The 20,676-nt window shown below is 39.6% G+C and overlaps 4 protein-coding genes and 1 pseudogene across 5 annotated transcripts; all 5 read left to right on the top strand.

The window, feature by feature from the left end:
- The first annotated feature begins 1,088 nt into the window (after positions 1-1,088).
- LOC147920510 (uncharacterized) lies at positions 1,089-6,564 on the top strand. The gene is made up of 10 exons (XM_087501104.1): positions 1,089-1,341; positions 1,434-1,583; positions 1,641-2,068; positions 3,997-4,548; positions 4,657-5,023; positions 5,643-5,736; positions 5,834-5,885; positions 6,002-6,107; positions 6,150-6,219; positions 6,336-6,564. Exons 1-10 carry the CDS (start codon positions 1,089-1,091, stop codon positions 6,562-6,564), a joined length of 2,301 nt encoding a protein of 766 aa, XP_087357230.1.
- A 353-nt stretch (positions 6,565-6,917) lies between these two features.
- On the top strand, positions 6,918-7,571 carry LOC147920511 (uncharacterized). The gene has a single exon (XM_087501105.1). It carries the CDS (start codon positions 6,918-6,920, stop codon positions 7,569-7,571), a length of 654 nt encoding a protein of 217 aa, XP_087357231.1.
- A 739-nt stretch (positions 7,572-8,310) lies between these two features.
- On the top strand, positions 8,311-10,858 carry LOC104746893 (selenium-binding protein 3-like). The gene is made up of 7 exons (XM_087500778.1): positions 8,311-8,837; positions 8,967-9,162; positions 9,255-9,482; positions 9,603-9,834; positions 9,921-10,028; positions 10,103-10,375; positions 10,452-10,858. Exons 1-7 carry the CDS (start codon positions 8,726-8,728, stop codon positions 10,731-10,733), a joined length of 1,431 nt encoding a protein of 476 aa, XP_087356904.1. The 5' UTR covers positions 8,311-8,725; the 3' UTR covers positions 10,734-10,858.
- A 1,749-nt stretch (positions 10,859-12,607) lies between these two features.
- Positions 12,608-12,961, top strand: LOC104766301 (peptidyl-prolyl cis-trans isomerase-like). Its single transcript, XM_010490156.3, has one exon. It carries the CDS (start codon positions 12,608-12,610, stop codon positions 12,959-12,961), a length of 354 nt encoding a protein of 117 aa, XP_010488458.2.
- A 7,014-nt stretch (positions 12,962-19,975) lies between these two features.
- Positions 19,976-20,614, top strand: LOC104766302 (protein RALF-like 24 pseudogene; annotated as a pseudogene). The gene has a single exon (XR_015590700.1). The product of XR_015590700.1 is annotated as a protein RALF-like 24 pseudogene (transcript).
- Positions 20,615-20,676: the final 62 nt, after the last annotated feature.

Below are 20,676 nucleotides of genomic sequence, written 5' to 3' on the forward strand. Positions count from 1 at the left end.
TTGTACTATAACTGATTCAAAGAATCTTGCCTACATAGAATACTCAAAGCCCTAAGAAGCAGCAGCAGCTTTGAGTTATTTGAACCATATAATTTATCTGAAGAAGGAATTTCTAAGATATTATAAGTTAAATGCTTCAAAAGGAAGATTTAGTTCTTGATTTGAACATAAAGCAGTTTAGTTTTCCAAAATGAGAAAACTCCATGATCTATCTATATTATAAATTGTAACGTGTAGCCAATCTCTTTATCAAGAAAACTCCAATGAACAAATCTTTTCAATCGCCAATGATCTCATCATCTTCTTTATTATCTTTTACTGGTTTAATCTTTGGATTCGATGTGTCCGTGATCTTTTGTTCTCAGGATCAACGCCGCCTTGGAGCTATTATTATCCCAAACAAAAAAGCAGCAGAAGGAGCAGCAAAGCAGATAATTTCACCTCTAGTCCTGAAGTCACTGAACTTAGCAAGGAGACGATAACTAGCATGGTCTACGAAGAACTGAGGAAATGGTAATGAATCAGACCAAGTGTTACTCTTTGAGCATATGGATCCCTCTCTCTAACGTATGATTTAAGCGTATATATACTTGCCTTAATCAAGCAATCACTCATATATAAACCATAATGCAGTACATCACAATGCTCGTTCCAAGTTGGGCCTGTTCTGATCGTGGATGAGCCTTTCATGGTATGTTCTTTTGTTCAATCTCATTCATAATCCCTTCACTTGTTCTATGTAATATCTTTAAAGATAGACAACGGTTTAATAACACCGACAATGAAAATAAGACGGGACAAGGTGGTTGATCAATACAAGAATGAAATAGAAAGACTCTATAAGTAGCCTGGAAATTTTAGCGCCCTTCTTTACGTTTACCTTGTTAAGGATTAGCAAATGTGGACAAGTTCTTACTTCATTGTTAAAATAAGCTGCAAATATCAGTTCACGCAGTATAATAAAGCATATCACTTCATGAAAAATAATAAGCTTTTCGAAAAATTGGTGAGAATAGAAAAACTTTTGCTGATGTGGCTTGCGACTCTATAGGCAATCTAGGGTTTTTTTTGCTTGGTCCACAAGTCTGATGTCGCCGGCGGATCTGCCGACGTCTCCTGGGGTTTGTGAAGTTCGGGAAGGTGTATATGGCGGATCTCTGGCGAGTTCAAGTAAGATCGCACATTCTCCATCGATCGAGGGTTCAAAGTCGGAGGGAGATGTCCCTTTTATTTCTGCTTCAAACTCGATGACAATGGATACGATGGATCAAATACTATGGGTGAAGGAGGTTCAGACAAACAAGTTCACAAAGCAAGATTTTGTGGTTTCAGAAATCGATGGTAAGAATGGATTGGTGGTGCCTAAGGATGTATTCGTGGATGCTAAGCCGCTTTGGGAGAATTTTCTAATTGGAAATTTCTCACTGCCTTAGCTCCACATGTTGGGAAAATCCATATGATCGTTAATAAGATATGGCGTTTGGGGGACAAATCTTCACTCATTGATGTTTTCTCTGCTAACGATACGACGGTTACATATAAGATTCGTAATAAGGGTATGCGACATAGAATCCTAAATCGAGGTATGTGGAATCTTGTGGGGATACCTATGCTTGTGTCAAAATGAACTCCTTTTGCAGAGGAGGCGCAGCCTGCATTGAAGTTCGTCCCTTTGTGGGTAGTGTTGAAGAACATTCCTCCTTCTTTGTTCACAGATAAAGGGCTGGAATTTCTGTCTCATGCAGTGGGGAAGCAAATACGCTTACACCCGAAAACGAAGGCTTGTGCTAGCTTTGAGGAAGCCCAGATACTAGTAGAAGCGGATCTAACTAAGCCACTACCGGCGGAGTACCATTTAGCTGGGGAGGAAGAGGGAGAATTGGATGTGGTGATCAAGTACTCTTACCCATCGTTGCCTCCACAATGTCACAGGTGCAAGAAATGGGGCCATTTGGAGACCGCTTGCCTTGCTGAATTTAAACCCTCTGAGAGTTCTCCCTCTCAAAAGCAGGTCAATAAGATATCTAAGGTGGTTTCTGCTAATGCCAAATTGGCGGAAGGAGAGAAGGCAAGCGATTTAGAGAACTTTGCTGATATGTCTATATTTTGCTTATTCGTAGCACGTATTTGTCATGCATTTAGATAGGATAACTAGTTGTTTTATATCATTTCTAGCCTCTTTTATACACTTTGCATATTTAGGTAGTTCTTGCATCATCTTTGCATACATTGTGCATTTCGGAGTATTTCACGTATCTAGGAGACGTTGGAAACACATCCGTTCGAGCCACGTTCGAGCCACATTTGAGCCAAGTTTTGATCCACGTCTCGAGCCACATCTCGAGCCATCCGGTCGAGCCCACGTTTGAGCCACTCAGTCGAGCCACCCATCACGCGCGTTACTCGACTTCGTTCGAGCCACCTCGGTCGAGCCACGATGAGATTGCACATGTCAGGAAGACGCCCCGTCTCAAACGCTTCAGGAGATTCCCAAACCGACTATTTGCATTGTCGTTTTAATTTTTAGGGATTTACATGTTTTTACTATAAATACATTTTGTTAAGTCTTGGCCTGGGACATCTTTTATCTCGTTTTTGTTCTTTTTCTTAAGGTTTTACCTAGCCACCAAAAATGTTCTCAGACTTTGTAATCCGATATCTTTGAGTTTATTCAGTTTTTGCATTTGATTTCTTCTACAAAGTTGTTCTTCCCATTTTTATCTATCTAATGATGCTTAATTCAATTTTTTCTGAGTTTTTATCGTTGATGATGATTTCTAGATCCGAGTAGTGTTAGGGTTCTTGAGGATGGGATAGATTAGGTGGAGGATCTTAGGATGTAGGGTGTTTAATCTTTGATTTGTATGATTCCCTTCTGGACTAGAGTTAGAAATACTTGTTTCTCTCTAATCCATTGGAACTAGGGCTTAGACATTTCCGCACCCAAAAGGTGTTCGATGAAATGTCTGACCAACTAGTGCCAGAGACATACATTCCTAGCCTAAGAGATTAGTTGTCTAGGATGTTTGTTGACGTGAATGAACTTGTTTTTCATGCTTGTTTGATCATGTTTCTCTAGTGAGAGCTAGGTTTGGAAGTGGTTGAGTCTGAGTAACTTCTGTCAAGAGATTGGATTAGCTAAGTTGTGATGTTCATTGTTTAGGGATAGTTTGCTTGTGGCATGTTAAACACTCTATAGACTAGGAGACTCCACTGACATCAATTACTCCCATCCTTAGGACTTCTATCTTTTTGATTGATATTGCATTCCTGAGACCGTTTGTGATCCTGCTATCTAGTTCACGCTTAGAATCATTTTTGTTTTTTACTCATATTTACTTCTTATCATACATTTTCGTTTCTAATTTTGTAACTCATTTTCGTTTTGCATTCTGATTATTCTAGGATTGTTAGTCAAACACTCTTTTGAATTGGCTTAACTTATGATTTCTTGATTGCATCTTGATTGCTAGCAACATCCCATTTGGATTGACACCTTAAGTACTACAACACATAAGGTTAATTGAACCTGCTAGGACACAAAAAAATTTTAGTATCATCTGCAATGGTACTAGTGCAGGAAGGGGACCAGCACTATGATCATGGATAGATCACACCTAAAAAAACTGGAAGTAAACTGACTAATAGTCCAGGGAAAAAAACAATAGATCTAAAACTTGGAAATGGCTCACTGAAGCTGGTGCTGCTGAGGGTGGAACTCTCACTGAAGCATACCCTTCTCTCAAATGCTTCCTGTGGTAACCATAGGTTTAGCCCCGAGAATATCAACCCCAAAAAACAACACATAAAGGGCAGTATACCTTTGTGAGAGTCCATTCCTCGTGCTTCCAATGAGTCCTCTAAAGTTGGTTACAATCCTCCTATTCCCGCTCAGAGTAGGAGACACTCCCACCAATAGTTATGTCAAGTTTTTTCTGGAATGTTCGTTGTTTCAACAAAAATTCTAAACATTCCTTTCTTTGAAATTGGATTCAGTATGACAAGTTTCAGTTTGGTTGCTTGCTTGAGACGAGGGTAAAAGAGGGTAAAACTGCTAGTATTATCAAGTCTGTCTTTCCGGATTGGTCTTACTTGTCAAATTACTCTTCACATCGGCTTGGTCGTATTTGGGTTGTATGGAGTTCGTGTGAGCGAGTTACAACATTTTTCACGAGCGCTCTATTGATCACCTGCTCAGTTTTGCTTAAAGGTATGGAGGAAGAGTTCTTTGTTTCTTTTGTTTATGCTTTGAACACTGTGGAGGAGCGGAAGGTCTTATGGGCTGATCTGAAGAACCATCAGGATTCACCTATAGTATGTAGTAAACCTTGGATGATCTATGGCGATTTTAATGAGATATTAGAAGGCGAGGAGCATTCTCTCTATGATCGCGGTCTAACTATTTCCCCGGGTATGCAAGACTTTCAAGAGATTGTCAGATACTGCTCTTTTACTGATATGCAGGCTCATGGACCTCTTTTTACTTGGTGTAACAAACGAGATGTGGGGCTAATCTGTAAGAAATTTAATAGATTCCTTGTCAATGATGTTTGGATTCACAAATAATAACAATCACATGGCGTTTCTGAGCCAGGAGACTGTTCTGATCATCTCTGATACCGTATTAAAATAGGGGACGATACTCTGTGCCCATAGAAGCCTTTTGAATTTACAAATGCTTTGATCCATGACCCCAGATTTAAACCACTGATCAAGGAGTACTGTGAGAGCACTGAGCGGCTTTATCACTCTACTTCTGCCATTTTTTGCTTCTCAAAGAAGTTAAAGGCACTCAAGCCACACCTCAAAGCCATGAGCCGTGATCGCCTAGGAGCTTTAACCAAAAAAACAAGGGAGGCCTATACTCATCTCTATCACTGTCAAGGTGAGACTCTAACTCACCCCACGGGAGAAAACATGCATCGAGAAGCCGCAACTTATAGTCGATGGTTGCATGTCTCAGAGCTGGAGGAGCGATATTTGAAGCAGAAGTCCAAGCTCCATTGGCTACAGATTGGTGATGGTAACAATAAAGTTTGAAAAAATGTTGCAAAGGCTTGAGAGGTTCGCAATGCTATTAAAGAGGTCACATGTGTAAACGGCTCTGTTGCAGATACTCAAAAAGGGATAAAAGCAGAAGTTGTCCGCTTTTTCCATAAATTCTTGGGACATAAGCCATCGCAATATAATGGAATTACATAAGAGACTATCTATGATCTGATTGATTTTTGCTGCTCAGAAGAACAGAGGACAAACCTGTAGAAAGAAGTTACGAAGACTAAGATCAGGGACATTCTCTTCTCAATGCCACAGGAAAAGAGCCCTAGCCCCGATGGATACATAGTGAATTTTTAAAGGAATCCTGGTCTATTGTTAAGAGTGATTTTGTGACATCAGTTCAGTCTTTCTTCCAGTTTGGTTTTCTTCCCAAAGGGGTTAACACTACTATTTTGGCGCTCATTCCCAAGAAAAAGGAGGTGAAAGAGATGAAGGACTATCGCCCAATATCATGTTGATAGACACATAAAAGATTATCTCAAAACTTATTGCCAATCGACATAAACAGCTCCTTCCGAAATTTATTTCTCCTACTCAATCTGCATTTGTGAATGATCGCTTGTTGATGGAGAATGTTCTTTTAGATTCTGAGATTGTAAAAGACTTTCACAAGGAAACTATATCTCCCCGGAGCGCCATAATGATCGATATTTCAAAGGATTTTGATTCAGTTCAATGGTTCTTCCTTCTCACTACTCTTTCGGCCCTAGCTTTCCATCCACAGTTTATCCACTGGATAGAGCTATGTATTACCACAACGTCTTTCTCTGTGCAGGTCAACGGTGAATTATCAGGTCTGTTTCGAAGTGAGTGAGGGCTCAAGCAAGGTTGCTCCCTCTCGCCCTATCTCTTTGTTATTTGTATGCAAGTCTTGTCTGCAATGTTGGATAAAGCGGCTTGGGAACGCTTTGTTGGCTATCATCCCTGGTTTCAAAACCTGCAGCTCACGCATTTGTGCTTCGCTGATGACCTGTTAGTATTCACGGACGGTACTAAAAACTCCATTGAGGGGATTCTCAAGATCTTTGACAAGTTTGCAGAGTACTCGGGTTTGAAAATTAGCCTAAAAAAATCTACATTGTATTTGGCAGGCGTCAAAGATACATACCAGGCAATAATAATGAGTTCTTTCCCCTTTGCAGCTGGTGCTTTACCAGTCCGGTATCTAGGGCTGCCTCTTCTTACAAAGAGGATGACCACCAATGATTACTCTCCTCTCATTGAGAAGATCAGGGAACGCATAAGTAGTTGGACGGCTCAACATCTCTCATTTGCAGGCCTCCTACACTCATAAGATCTGTACTCTATAGTCTCACAAACTTTTGGATGTCCACATTTCGCCTACCACGAGCTTGTCTTACTGAGATTGATAACCTATGCTCTGCTTTCTTATGGTCAAGCCCTTCTTTGAGTTCCAAGAAAGCAAAAGTGGCTTGGACTCATATTTGTTTGCCTAGAGAAGAGGGGATTGGGACTGCGATCGTTGAAAGAATCAAATACAATTAGTTGCTTAAAGCTCATTTGGAGAATAATTCATCAAACTCCTTGTGGACTCAATGGATTCGGCTTTACTTGCTGCGCAAGGGATCCTTTTGGTCAATTAAAGCTAACTCCTATATTGGTTCATGGATGTGGAGAAAGCTTCTTAAGCTTTGCGAAGTCGCAATAAGTTATGTGAATATGAGGTACAGAGTGGCAGCACGGTATCCTTTTGGCATGATAATTGGTCAAAAATGGGACGTTTGTTGGATATTGCAGGACAGCAAGGCTGTATAGATATGGGGATTCTAATACATGCCACTGTGGTCGATGCTCTGTCTCATAGATAGAGACGACATCTGGTCGAATATCTTAACCAAATGGAGTTGGCTCTCGAGGAACTCCGAGACCGGGGACATACTGAAGCAGAGGATATGGCCCTCTGGAAGGGGAAAAAAGATTGCTACAAGCGCTCTTTCAGCACCAAGGAGACATGGGAAATCTTACGCGAGCAAAGAGCAAGGGTAAGTTGGTACAAAGGTGTTTGGTTTCCTCAAGCCACACCGAAGTACTCTCTACTGGTTTGGCTCGCAGCTCTTAACCGTTTAACAACAGGTGACGGTATGCAACAATGGAGTGGTGGGACTCTCACTACTTGTGTCTTCTGCTACTTCCCTATTGAAACACATGATCATCTTTTTTTCACCTGCCCCTACTCGATAGAGACTTGTACAGGCCTTATGTCAAAACTTCTTGGTAACAAGTTCTCAACTGCTTGGGTGAATAATGTGGCTCTCCTAACAGATACAAATTTAGAGAGGGAAAAGCTCTTTTCGTTGAGATACGTTTTCCAGGCCATAGTCCATATCCTTTGGACCGAACGAAATAGACACCGGCATGGGAACCCTCCAACGCCATCCACTCTATCCATCAAGACACTAGACAGGCACGTACGAAACAGACTACTATCCATCTATGACCAGGGCAATGGCTGTTATGCAGACTGTATGGCTTTATGGTTGGGTTCGAGATAACTCCTTCCACGACACAGAGATTTTGTTTTTTTCTGGTTTTTTCTGATTTAAACCACTATAGTGTTTCTTAACAAAGTCCAACACAAAACGCTTTATATAAAAAGTATTTTTTTTAAATAAATTTTATATTTTATTCAAAAAATAATAATAATAAGCTTTTCGTTCTTCGACTATGATGAAGTATCCAGTTCTGCAGCACTATAGATACTTATTAGATCTTCTTGTACGATTCATAGAAACAGTGAAAACCAAATTGTACGTTTGAGTATTAGCGATATCTTGACTTCTATGTGTAGTTGTTGATACAAATTTTGTATAGCTGGGTTAAATTAGCCATTTAGCCTCAAAACTCGAAAGTGACAACTTTTGACATTTAACTATATTATCAATTCAAAGCTATCCACTTCAAAGTTATCCACTTCAAAGTGATAACATTCAACTCGAAAGTGACAACTTTTCACTTCATTATCACTTCAAAGCCAAAAGATGGAAGTGATGCTTTCTTTTGTATTTCATGTAAAACAAATGATAAGTATAGCTCTAAAATGGAGGCCATGCTTATGTCATAAGATGTAAAATATATATTTGGTGACTTTATAATATTGAGGATTAGATTAGTATAATTTAGGTATGTTAAATGTGTTAGAGCTCACCTAATTAAGGGTTTGTGCATGTTGTTTGAAGATCGATTGAGCCGATTAAACAAGTATAAACCAAAGATATATGCTAGATTTCTACTGAGAGGTTTGAGCTTATCCTGTTGGGTGAATGAGTAGTTGTTGATAGAATATTGCAAATTGCTTATAAATTTGATTAGGTGACCAATGATTTGTACATAATATATATTATCTATGAGGTAAGCAAAGTGATGGTCATTTTTTTTTTGTTTCTCGTCGAAGGTTTATTAAATTAAGATACGACCTGAGCGTACGTACCATCCCGTGTCACACTCTTAGGCTACGTCTTTCTTTTCTTTTCTTTTTTTCATATTTATAAAACAAAATGATTAGCGCACAACTAAAATGATAACGTTGTTTTAATAAATATATTAGTGTACTTCCAACTTGCAGAAAATATCAGTATATAAAGCCAATATATGCAGAAGTAGCTGCTGCATTACTAAGACAGCTTAGTAGAGAGATATAGAAACTGAGATGGAAGCGGCGGGTGAAGATTGCTGTGAGAGCGGCCCGGGTTACGCCACACCTCTCCTTGCCATGTCTGGTCCACGAGAGAAACTCATCTATGTCACTGCCTTATACACCGGTAAACTATTCTAGCTCTTTATATATGGAGTGGAATTAAGAGTCATCAAGATCAAATACTGTCATTATAAGATTTGGTTTCAAACTTTGTTATGTCGGCTAAAGGTTTTTGGAAATTGGTTTGGTCCAGGAACCGGGACGGCAAAGCCAGATTACGTAGCGACGGTGGATGTGGAACCGAGTTCAACGACATACTCTAGTGTCATCCATAGACTACCAATGCCTTTTCTTGATGACGAACTTCATCATTCAGGCTGGAACTCTTGTAGCTCTTGCTATGGTGATCGTGCTTGTGAAAGACGTTACATCATCTTGCCTTCTCTTCTGTAAGAAACTTAACAACATCTCTCCTATGTTTCTTTTGTATCTGAAAAGTTCTCATGTATTGTGATCTCATCTCACACATGTCGGAAAAAAGGTCTGGTCGCATCTACATCATCGATACGAAAACAAACCCGAGGGAACCATTTCTACACAAATTTGTGGAGCCAGCGGAGGTTTTGGAGAAGACGGGATTGGCTTATCCGCATCAACCTCATTGCTTAGCTTCCGGAGACATTCTTGTGTCTTGTCTTGGGGATGAAGATGGAAACGCAAAAGGCAGTGGGTTTCTCTTACTTGATTCCGAGTTTAACATCAAAGGAAGGTAACCTCGAGAATAACGGATTTGTACTGTTTCTTAGATGGCAAGAAAGAGGAACCAGACCTAATTGCTCACTTAGGGATTTTGAGTAACAGCTAATTTAATTCAAATTTCTTTTAAAAGGTGGGACAAGGATGGGAACAGTCCTTTGTTTGGGTATGATTTCTGGTACCAACCTCGACACAAGACGATGATTAGTACCTCTTGGGGAGCACCAGCCGCGTTTACCAAAGGATTTGACCCCAAGGACGTCTCTGATGGCTTGTATGGAAGGCATCTACATGTCTATAGTTGGCCCGAAGGAGAATTGAAACAGATACTTGACCTTGGTGATACCGGACTTGTACCCTTAGAGGTAAACTCTAGTCTTGCAAATCTCAGCTTATACTACTTTCTTCTTCCACAAGAAACAACATCATCCTCCTCTGTTTTGTTTTGCAGATAAGATTCTTGCACAACCCGGATAAAGCTATGGGATATGTGGGGTGTGCGTTGTCGAGTACTATTGTAAGATTTTTCAAGAAGGATGATGAAACATGGAGCCATGAGGTATATAATGAATCTTCATTTCTTTTGATTTTCTTCTTCCGATCCTAACTACAAACAACATCTCCAATTTTAAGGTGGCTATATCAGTGGAACCTCTGAAAGTTGAAAACTGGATTCTCCCGGAAATGGGAGGCGTTATCACTGACTTTCTAATCTCACTCGACGACCGATTCCTCTATTTTTCCAACTGGTTTCATGGAGATATTCGCCAGTACAACATCGAGGACCCGGAAAACCCTGTTTTAACCGGTCAACTATACGTAGGTGGGCTAGTCCAAAAGGGAAGCGATGTCTTCGCCTTAGGAGAAGATGGAAAGACGTTTCAGTTCGATGTCCCTAAGATCAAGGTCCGTTGAACAAAATCTAGAACGTGTTACTTGTCCTACACGCTATTGTAATAATTGGTGTTTTTCTTGTGTGAAGGGTCAGCGTCTGAGAGGAGGTCCTCAGATGTTTCAGCTGAGCCTAGATGGGAAGCGACTGTACGTGACGAACTCGCTGTTTAGCGTTTGGGACAGACAGTTTTACCCTGAACTTGTGGAGAAAGGCTCACACATGTTGCAGATTGATGTTGATACATACAAAGGTGGTCTATCCATAAACCCTGACTTCTTCGTCGACTTTGGGTCCGAGCCAGATGGTCCTGCGCTCGCTCACGAGATGAGATATCCTGGAGGGGACTGCACCTCTGATATATGGGTTTAGTTTGTTTCACTAAACAAACCATTTCTATGGAAACTGGAACAGAGCGCATATTTTTATAATGGTTTTGTGTGATCATCAATAAATAAATTAAGAAGAATGTATCAACTTGAGATACAAAACATAAACATATGTGAACCATCAAGACAATAGCTCGTGAAACATTAATGGTCCATGACTACATCATACAATCAACTATAAAAAAACATGCATGTTCATGTCAAACAAAGTTTAAAATCAATAGGAACGCACAAAAACCCAACAAGTAACATTTTCATTAAATACTTAATAGGCCGACGTGCCAGCTTAATACAAAATGTTAAATTGCTTATATGGATGACTTGAGAGGCCTCAATGATCCCCTTTTATTAGATTCCCTCTTCTTCTTTTTCTCAATTATCTAGAAACCCTAGAACGGCATAAACTGATCTTTGTAGATTTTTGGGTAACGGAAGCTTAGGCTCTGCTCTAACTGATTTGTTATTTTCGAATTAGGGATTCAGCTTTTTGCGTATTTGCTTCGTTCATATAAGAAATTGATACGTACGTACGTACGTTTTTGATGGCTTCTGATCGTGGTTCTGCTGCTGCTGGTAAGCCCTTTTTGATGAAACATGCGGAAGATGCAAAAATCAAAGACCAAGGTGAGAAAGATCACTCTCAGGCTAAAGATGTAAACCATACCATGAGTATATGATACCCAAATCTGCACAAGCTCTCCAAACACATGATCAACCAAACAAGGGATATTTTTAGGTGCTTATATATATATACCTCTGAGTCTCAAGTTGAATCTCCATAGATTATTTAGTTTTCTTCACTTTTGTGATACTGATGCTTTTTATTTTAGGTTCTCCAGAAAAGGGAGTTGCATTGAAGAGATTTGTCCAAGTTAGCAACATGAGTCCACGGCTAAGGCTGTACAACTTAGGCAGATATTTAGCAGCTGTGGCACAGTAGTTGATTGTCTTATAACTGATTCAAAGAATCTTGCCTACATGGAATACTCAAAGCTGCTTTGAGTTATTAAACCATATGATTTCCTATGGTAGAGTTTTGAACGTTGAGATTGCAAAATCGCTTCCTCAGAAACCTTCTTCAGATGACAATCCTTCATCCTCTCACTACCAATGATGATGTAACAGGCCGTAGCCATGAGCTTGCAGCAGCTAGAGCTGCAGAGAGATAGGCTACGAAACTGAGACCTGATATGGAATTGTTAATGGTGAAGAAGAAGAAGAAGCTGATTAGAGAAAATCTAGGACCTATATATATGTATGGCTCTCTCTAGTTCCTTTCTCTTTTTGATAACATTGTCGTTTTTAAAAAGCTGATGAAGCACCTCTCTTGTTGAGAATCTTCACAGCTTTGTTAGCTCGGTTTTAAGATATAGGTAGTAGAATTTTTAATATAAGGGAGAAAATGTTGTTAAGATAGTATAAGTCAAATGCTTCAAAAGGAAGATACAATTCTTGATTTGAACACAAAAGCAGTTTAGTTTTTTAAATGAGAGAAAACTCCATGAAGAAGACTCCATGATATATCTATATTATAAATTGTAACGTGTAGCATAACTCTTTATCAAGAAGACTCCAGTGTCTTCAATCCCCAACGATCTCATCATCTTCTTTACTAGTTCTTCTTATCCATTTTGAATCTTTTGTGTTGCGATGTTGTTGGTAATATATAGAGAGAGAGAGAGAAAAATATATCTTGGTTTATATGTTTTTCTATAAATCTAAAATCCAGCGAAATGCATATCTTACTTAATCCATGATGCATATCTTTCAGTTTTGGTATGTATCATCAGCATCGCTTCTATATATAAATGAATCCATCCTTGTACAAACCCTAATACTTATCTCCGCATACCGCAAATGGCTAACCCTAAAGTTTTCTTTGATATGACCGTCGACAGCAAACCGGCAGCTGGCCGGATCGTGATGGAGCTCTTCGCCGACACGACACCACGGACGGCCGAGAACTTCCGAGCCCTATGTACCGGCGAGAAAGGCATAGGGAAGTTTGGAAAGCCACTCCACTACAAGGGATCATGCAATCACTCTGTGTCCCCGAAATTAATGTTATGTGGAGGAGACTTAATTGTCGGAGACGGAACCAGAGGCGAATCGATCTACGGCGAAACATTCGAGGATGAGAACTTCATCAAGCAGCACACCGGTCCAGGTATACTGTCCATGAGCAATGGTGGTCAAGACGCCTGTCAATAACGATTATGGGTTTGTGGGCTCGTGGACATGAAACCGTGATTTAGGCCTTAGTTGTGTTAGGCCCAATAAGAAGTCGGTTCTGGGATGAAGTGGTCCACACTTGTACGAACACAGGACTCTGCATCCTGTCGAGTAGCAGATCGCGACAAGCTTCAGCGTGGAGCTCAAGGGAGCCTGCTACAGAGTAAACACGGGAATTAACAGAGGGGACAAAGAGGTTTTAAAGGGAAGGACAAGCGGACAGAAGAGTAAGACAAGAGAAAGAGTTACTTTCTGCGCAGAGTGTGTGAGAGAGGGTTTTTGGGATTTTGGTGAGAGTTCTTCATCATCTTCAATATTCTTCTTTTAGGGTTAATCTCTTAGCAAGGGTGAGTGATTCTCTGGTTTTATTCTGTTCTTTGTTCATAGTGGAACCTCTAGTGAGCGGTCAAGCTCACCGAGACGTACCTTGGCTGGTCTAAGTCTTGGGAACTCGTAAATCCTGTGTCTCGTTTATTTCCTGCTTGAACCTACAAACAACAACACAAACGTAGATTAAGTCACACAGACCAAGTAAAAGCTAAACGAAGTTTCAACAAATGGTATCAGAGCTTTAGGTTGTAGCTTAAGGGAGTCTAAGGTACGAAATCTAAGAAAGGTGTAAACTTTGTGGGTTTTCTGAGTCATAGATCTGTAGGAGTTTGTAGATTGTGTCTCTGAGTTAGTAGTGGTGTTTATTCACTAAGTTGTCTGGTAGAAGACCTAGGTGAATATGGAACCTACTCAAGGAAGGTTTGACGTAGAAAATTTCGATGGTGAAGGAGATTTTGCTTTGTGGAAACACAAAATCTTGGCTCAGTTAGAGATTTTAGGACTCGAGTCTACTCTGTTACCGGTCTCAGCTTTCGTGAAAACTGGAGATTCTAAAGACAACGTTGCTGAGGGAGAAGACCAAAAACAAGCAGAAGAGCGAGTCCAAACAGATCCTAAGTGGCTCGACAAGGATCAGAGGGTGAGAAATCTTTTAAGTTTGAGTCTACAAGATATTGTTCTGAGAAAGGTCATGAAAGAACCTACAACATACGACATGTGGAATGCACTGGAATCTGAGTATCAAGTTAAGACACTTCCACACAGGTTCTATTTGAAGTATAGTTCTATAGCTTCAGGATGGATAGTTCGAAGAATTTGGACAAGAACCTGGATGTGTTTAACAAGTTGATATCAGTTTTGTCAAGTGTTCATGTGGAGATGAGTGACGAGGATCATGCAGCAATTCTCATGAACAACTTGCCTAAACAGTTTGAGGGTCTCGTTCACACTCTCAAGTACAGCAGCAGAAGAAATACTATCACTAGGAAGGAGGTTATCAGGGGAGCTTACTCTATTGAGTTGGAGCTAAAGGATAAAGGGATATACAAGTTGCAGTCAGAGAGTGAAGGGTTGGTCATTCAGGCAAGAGGAAGAACAAAAAAGAAGGGTAAAGGAAAACAGAACAACAATCGGTCTAAATCTATACCTAAGGGCAGAGAGTGTTGTATATGTGGAGAAGAAGGACATTTTAAGAAAGATTGCCCAAAGAAGAAACAATCAAACAGTAGCAAGAACGAGATTGGGGAAGCTAGTGTTGCTAAAGCTGAATGGGCAGAACCAGTAATGTTGTGAGTCTCAGTGAACGTTGATAGAGAGGAGTGGATTCTGGATTCAAGCGTGTTCATACCACCTCACATTCAGAAAAGATTTGATGTTTGATGTGGAAGAAATAGATGGAGGAAGAATCCTGATGGGAAATGATTCCTACTATGAAGTAACCGCTATTGGGAAGATAAAGATTGTTAATTACAACAATACTTCAGTTGTATTAACACAGGTCAGGTATTCATCAACAACTAGAAGAAACTTAATCTCTTTGGGACAACTAGAAACACTTGGGTGTTGGTTTCAATCAAGGAACTTCAGAATGCAAGTGTTCTATAAAGAGAGAGAAGTGTTAGCTGGTGATTACAAGGACACTCTATACTTCCTAGATGGTAAACCTGAGGTGGAACAGGCCAATGCGACTGTCAAATCAGTAAGTACAACTGATTTGTGGCACAGTAGATTGGGTCATATGAATGCAAAAGGACTACAGCTGTTAGTCAGGAAAGAGCTAATAAGCTCAAGCACGTTTAGAGATTTTAAACAGTGTGAATTCTGCATTCTCGGAAAGGCTCACAGGATATCATTCAAGACAGGAACTCATACATCCAAAGAACCATTGGAGTATGTCCATTCGGATTTGTGGGGATCTCCTAATGTCACTCCAAGCTAGTCTAAATGCCAATACTACATGTCATTTGTTGATGATTTCTCAAGAAAGGTGTGGGTCTATTTTCTCAGGACTAAGGATGAAGCTTATGAAAAGTTTGTTGAGTGGAAGACAGTCACTGAGAATTAGTGCGGAAAGAAATTGAAAACCTTAAGGACAGACAATGGTCTTGAGTATTGCAACAAGACCTTTGATGACCATTGCAAGCTTCATGGTATCTTAAGGCATAAGACGTGTCCATACAACCCTCATCAAAATGGAGTTGCTGAGAGGCTAAACAGAACCATACTGGAGAAAGTAAGAAGTCTCTTAATCAAGACCGGATTGGGTGAGTCCTTCTGGACTGAAGCTATATCTACGGTGGTGTATGTGATAAACCGAACACCATCTACACCACTAAATTTTGAAATTCCAGAAGAAGTATGGTCTGGAAAAGAACCAGATTACTCACACTTGAGGAGTTTTGGATGTCTGGTCTATTACCATGTTGATCAAGGGAAGCTCAAACCTAGAGCTAAGAAAGGTGTCTTCATGGGATATCCCCAAGGTGTGAAAGGTTACAGAATCTGGAGCCTTGAAGATAAACGGTGCATTGTCAGTCGTGACACTATCTTCTGTGAGGATATTGTCTACAAGGATATCGGGAAGCAGTCTATTGAATTAGACAAAATATCTGACTCTAAAGGGAAGAAGAAAGTCACTTTCGAGCTTTTTGAGGAAGACAATGCTGGTGAATCAAGTGCTACAGGAGAAACTTCTGGTGAAGGTGGAGCTACGCCTGTTTCTGATCAAGAAGATGAAGAAGGCTCAGAAGGAGAGTCTGATTACGAAGTTTCAAATTCGCCTCTAGATAACTACTTATTGGCAAGAGATAGAGTCAGGAGAAACGTTAAAAAGCAAAGTAGATATGTTGAGGCAGATATCATTGCTTATGCTCTTAGTGCTGCGGAAATGATTGATGATGATGAACCTAATACTTATCTAGAAGCTATCAGTGGACCGTACAAAGAGCAGCAGATAGAAGCAATGAAAGAGGAGATGGAATCTCATAAGAAGAATCACACTTGGAGGTCCATTCCAAGGTCTGAAAAACAAAGAACTGTTGGTTGTAAGTGGGTATTCAAGTTCAAACCAGGGATTCCAGGGGTTGAGGAGCCTAGGTTCAAATCTAGGTTGGTTGCTAAAGGTTTTTCACAGATTGAAGGAATCGACTATCATGAGGCATTCTCACAATTGGTTAAACACGTTACAATAAGGCTGTTTTTATCAATGGTGGTTGATCGTGATATGGAACTAGAACAGTTAGATGTAAAAACAGCGTTCTTACATGGAAGGTTGGATGAGAGGATACTTATGGAACCACCGGAGGGTTTCTCAGAAAGTGATAATGAGGTGTGCCTGTTACAGAGATCTCTGTATGGGCTAAAACAATCTCAAAGACAATGGAATTTGAGGTTTGATCAGTTTATGAGGTCACAAGGGTACTCAAGAAGTCAATTTGATATGTGTGTGTACTTCAAGTGTTACAAGGAGGACTGTTTCGCGTATCTACTACTTTACGTAGATGATATGCTGGTGGCTGCTGAGGATATGTCAGAGATTGTCAAACTAAAGACAATCCTAAGCAGTGAATTCGAAATGAAAGACCTAGGAGCAGCAAGCAGATTACTAGGCATGAACATTTCAAGGGACCGAATCAAAGGTGTATTGAAGTTGTCACAGCAAGGTTATTTGGATAAGGTTCTGAAGCGATTCAGAATGGAAAATTCCATGCTAGTTCAAATACCTTTCGATTGTCAATTTAAACTATGCAGTACTAAGGATAAAGATAAAGCTGAGACCGAAGCCAGGATGAAAAACGTACCTTATTTCAGTGCTGTTGGGAGTTTGATGTATGAAATAGTGGGATCATACCCAGATCTTGCTTACGCAGTTATCATAAGAGACTCTAAAGATTTAAGTCTGACATTCAAGAAATCTGAGCAGTTTAAAGTTAGAGGGTACTACGATAGTGATTATGGAGTTGACCGTGATAGAAGTCGTTCGATCACAGGATATGTGTTTCAAGCAGGAGGAAACACAATCAGTTGGCGCTTAGGGCTACAACAGGTAGTAGCTATGTCATCAACAGAAGCTGAATACATGGCTCTAGTGGAAGCAGGTAAAGAAGTGTTGTGGTTAAAGGGAATTACCAAAGAATTGGGATTTCCGCAAAAGAGTGTAGAGATCTTCTGTGATTCTCAAAGTGCGATCTGCTTAGCGAAGAATAATGTGTACCATTCGAGAACTAAGCATATGGCTATTCGTCTTAACTTCATTCGAGACGTGGTGGCGGATGGAATAGTGGTTGTGACAAAGATCGGGACTAAGGAGAACCCGGCTGATATTCTCACGAAATCGGTACTGGTGTTGAAGTTTGAAGAAGCTTTGAGTCGTCTGAGAGTGCTCATAGACTGAATTGGCTCCGGTTGAGGAGCTATTGTTCCGGCAGGTAAATGTCGGAGGTTGGATCCGACAGGTTAATGTCGGGGAAGGAGGAGAGACGGTGAAGTCTCTCAGGGTTGTACCCAAACCAAAATCGAGGTGGAGAATGTCAATAACGATTATGGGTTTGTGGGCTCGTGGACATGAAACCGTGATTTGGGCCTTAGCTGTGTTAGGCCCAATAAGAAGTCGGTTATGGGATGAAGTGGTCCACACTTGTACGAACACACGACTTTGCATCCTGTCGAGTAGCAGATCGCGACAAGCTTCAGTGTGGAGCTCAAGGGAGCCTGCTACAGGGTAAAAACGGGAATTAACAGAGGAGACAAAGAGGTTTTAAATGGAGGGACAAGCGGACAGAAGAGTAAGACAAGAGAGAGTTACTTTCTGCGCATAGTGTGTGAGAGAGGGTTTTTGGGGTTTTGGTGAGAGTTCTTCATCATCTTCAATATTCTTCTTTTAGGGTTAATCTCTTAGCAAGGGTGAGTGATTCTCTGGTTGTATTATGTTCTTTGTTCATAGTGGAACCTCTAGTGAGCGGTCAAGCTCACCGAGACGTACTTTGGCTGGTCTAAGCCTTGGGAGCTCGTAAATCCTGTGTCTCGTTTATTTCCTGTTTGAACCTACAAACAACAACACAAACGTAGATTAAGTCACACAGACCAAGTAAAAGCTAAACGAAGCTTCAACAACGCCTACGATTCTCGATTCATGATCTGCATGAGGAAGTATTGCGGACTCGACGACGTGCACGTCGTGTTCGGCCAAGTTGTTGAAGGGTTAGATGTGCTCAAGAGCATTATGGAAGATGTTGGAACTGATAGCAGGAAGCCTTCCAAGACTGTGGTGATCGTCGACTGTGGTGAGATTTTCCAAAAGACCTAAGAGATTATTTCACATAAATATAATGGTAGCTTGTGTCGTCTTGATGATTGATGTGTTTTTGTACTTCTTTCGTTTGGATTTGACTTTTGGAATTTAGATTGGCTACTACCACTGAATAAACGATAAGCATATGAACCTTTTTTGGTCCTATATATGAACCGGTCAGTTTGAGGTTGGATTAATGAAACATACAAATTTTTGGGTTTGTATAATTTAGTGGCGGGCAAATCCGGTTGGTCGATTTAGCTCATACTAGACATAGCAAATAGACTATAGTCAGTTCAATACTATAGTCAGTGAAGCAGAGGAAGAGCATGACTAACTTCATTTTCTTATTTGCATTTTGTCAGTAAGGGAAAAACAAACTGTTTTATCTATCTTTCCTGCTATATCGGAATAAATGATCCCATGATTTGTTTGGTTTTTTTTTTTTATGCTATCTAAAGGCATAAAATGAAAGAAATAAGCTTTGAAGAATTGGTTTCTTTTTCAGCAGATGATATTATTATGGTTTTAAAAACTTTTAACTTTTGTTTTGAACAATGATGTGAATTGATAATGCTTTGGTGTGAAGCAAAATGAAGTAAACAAGTTAGAGCGTGTGGGTCAATGGAAACAGCTCAGCTGATGTAGTTGGGTTGTTGAACTTGTTTGGTGGCATTTACACTGACTCCTTTAATGATGATTTTTAACCTCCTAACCCCACTCATTTAATCATAATGACCGCCGTAATTACTTACTTTCTTTTCATATGAACTAAACACAACTTTAAAGTATTATAATCAGATCACTACAAAAACATGTGTATTTTTATATAATTGTTTGAATGGTGACAATTTAATTAAATACATATATATATATATATATCTTAAATTGATAATTATAAAATTTTATTGAAAGAAGATTATTATCTAAACAATATTATCTCTGATTCATAAAGATTGATGTTTAGAAAATTTTACTCATTTTAAGAAAATAATAATTATTGAGTTTAAATATATTTTTTTCTTTGACTAAAGAGATATTATTTAATTTTAAACCAATAACAATTCAAAATTTTAAATATTTTCAATGATTACTTCTTAAAGTTTACAAAACATCAATTTTTGTGGGACAAAAAAATATCTCAAAACATCAATTTTTATGAGACAGAAGAAGTATTGTTTATAAAACTAAAAAGAGAAATTTAAAAAAAAAAAAATAGTATCATTCCGATATTAAAAAAAAAATGTGTGAATTCTTAAAGGAACCAAGTGGACCACAATAAAGATTTTAAATTGGATACGCAATTTATTAAAAAAAAAAAAGGAATTATTTAATTAAATACATGATGTTTACAATTCAGTTGAACTCTATCTAACTTAAACCGACCCGGTTTAACTCCAACAAGAGTTACTTACTTGGAGTTGTCGTAACTCGTAACACAGAGACATCACACACCGACCGACATGTCGTCAACATCCTTAGCTCTCGTTTACTTATCCATACTGTGCTTTCAAACCCATCTCTCTATCTCCACCACGGTTCCGATTCCGTCGGAGAACGGAGGAATCGATGCAATGCTGACCCGGGGCGGCGTAATCGGAGAGGAGGAAGGAGAGGAGATGATGATGCCATCGGAGATAAGCCGGAGAGTGATGATGATGCGGAAACGGTACATAAGCTATGAAACATTGAGGAGAGACATGGTTCCTTGTCAGAAACCAGGTGCTTCTTACTACGCTTGTCGCTCTGGTCAGGCTAATTCTTACAACAGAGGATGTAGTATCATTACTAGGTGTGCTAGAGATACTAACGATATCAAGAACTGATAACATTGGGAAATGGGGAGGCTTCTTTTTTAGTTGTTGTTTTCTTTGAGGATGTCTGAGTTTGAAATGCAGATGCTATGAAGATGATGCTCTCTCTAAGGATGAGGCAAATGTAATCTTATTGTTACTGTGTGTTTGTTTTGTAATGTTGTTGATTAATACTTAATAGTGATATGTGATTTTGAATGATCTGGTTATAATTGATATCTATATTCTTGGTTTTGGAGTGATATAGATGGAATATTGTA

Source organism: Camelina sativa, chromosome 19 (assembly GCF_030686135.1).
Source record: "Camelina sativa cultivar CO46 ecotype springtype chromosome 19, ASM3068613v1".
NCBI lineage: Eukaryota > Viridiplantae > Streptophyta > Magnoliopsida > Brassicales > Brassicaceae > Camelina > Camelina sativa.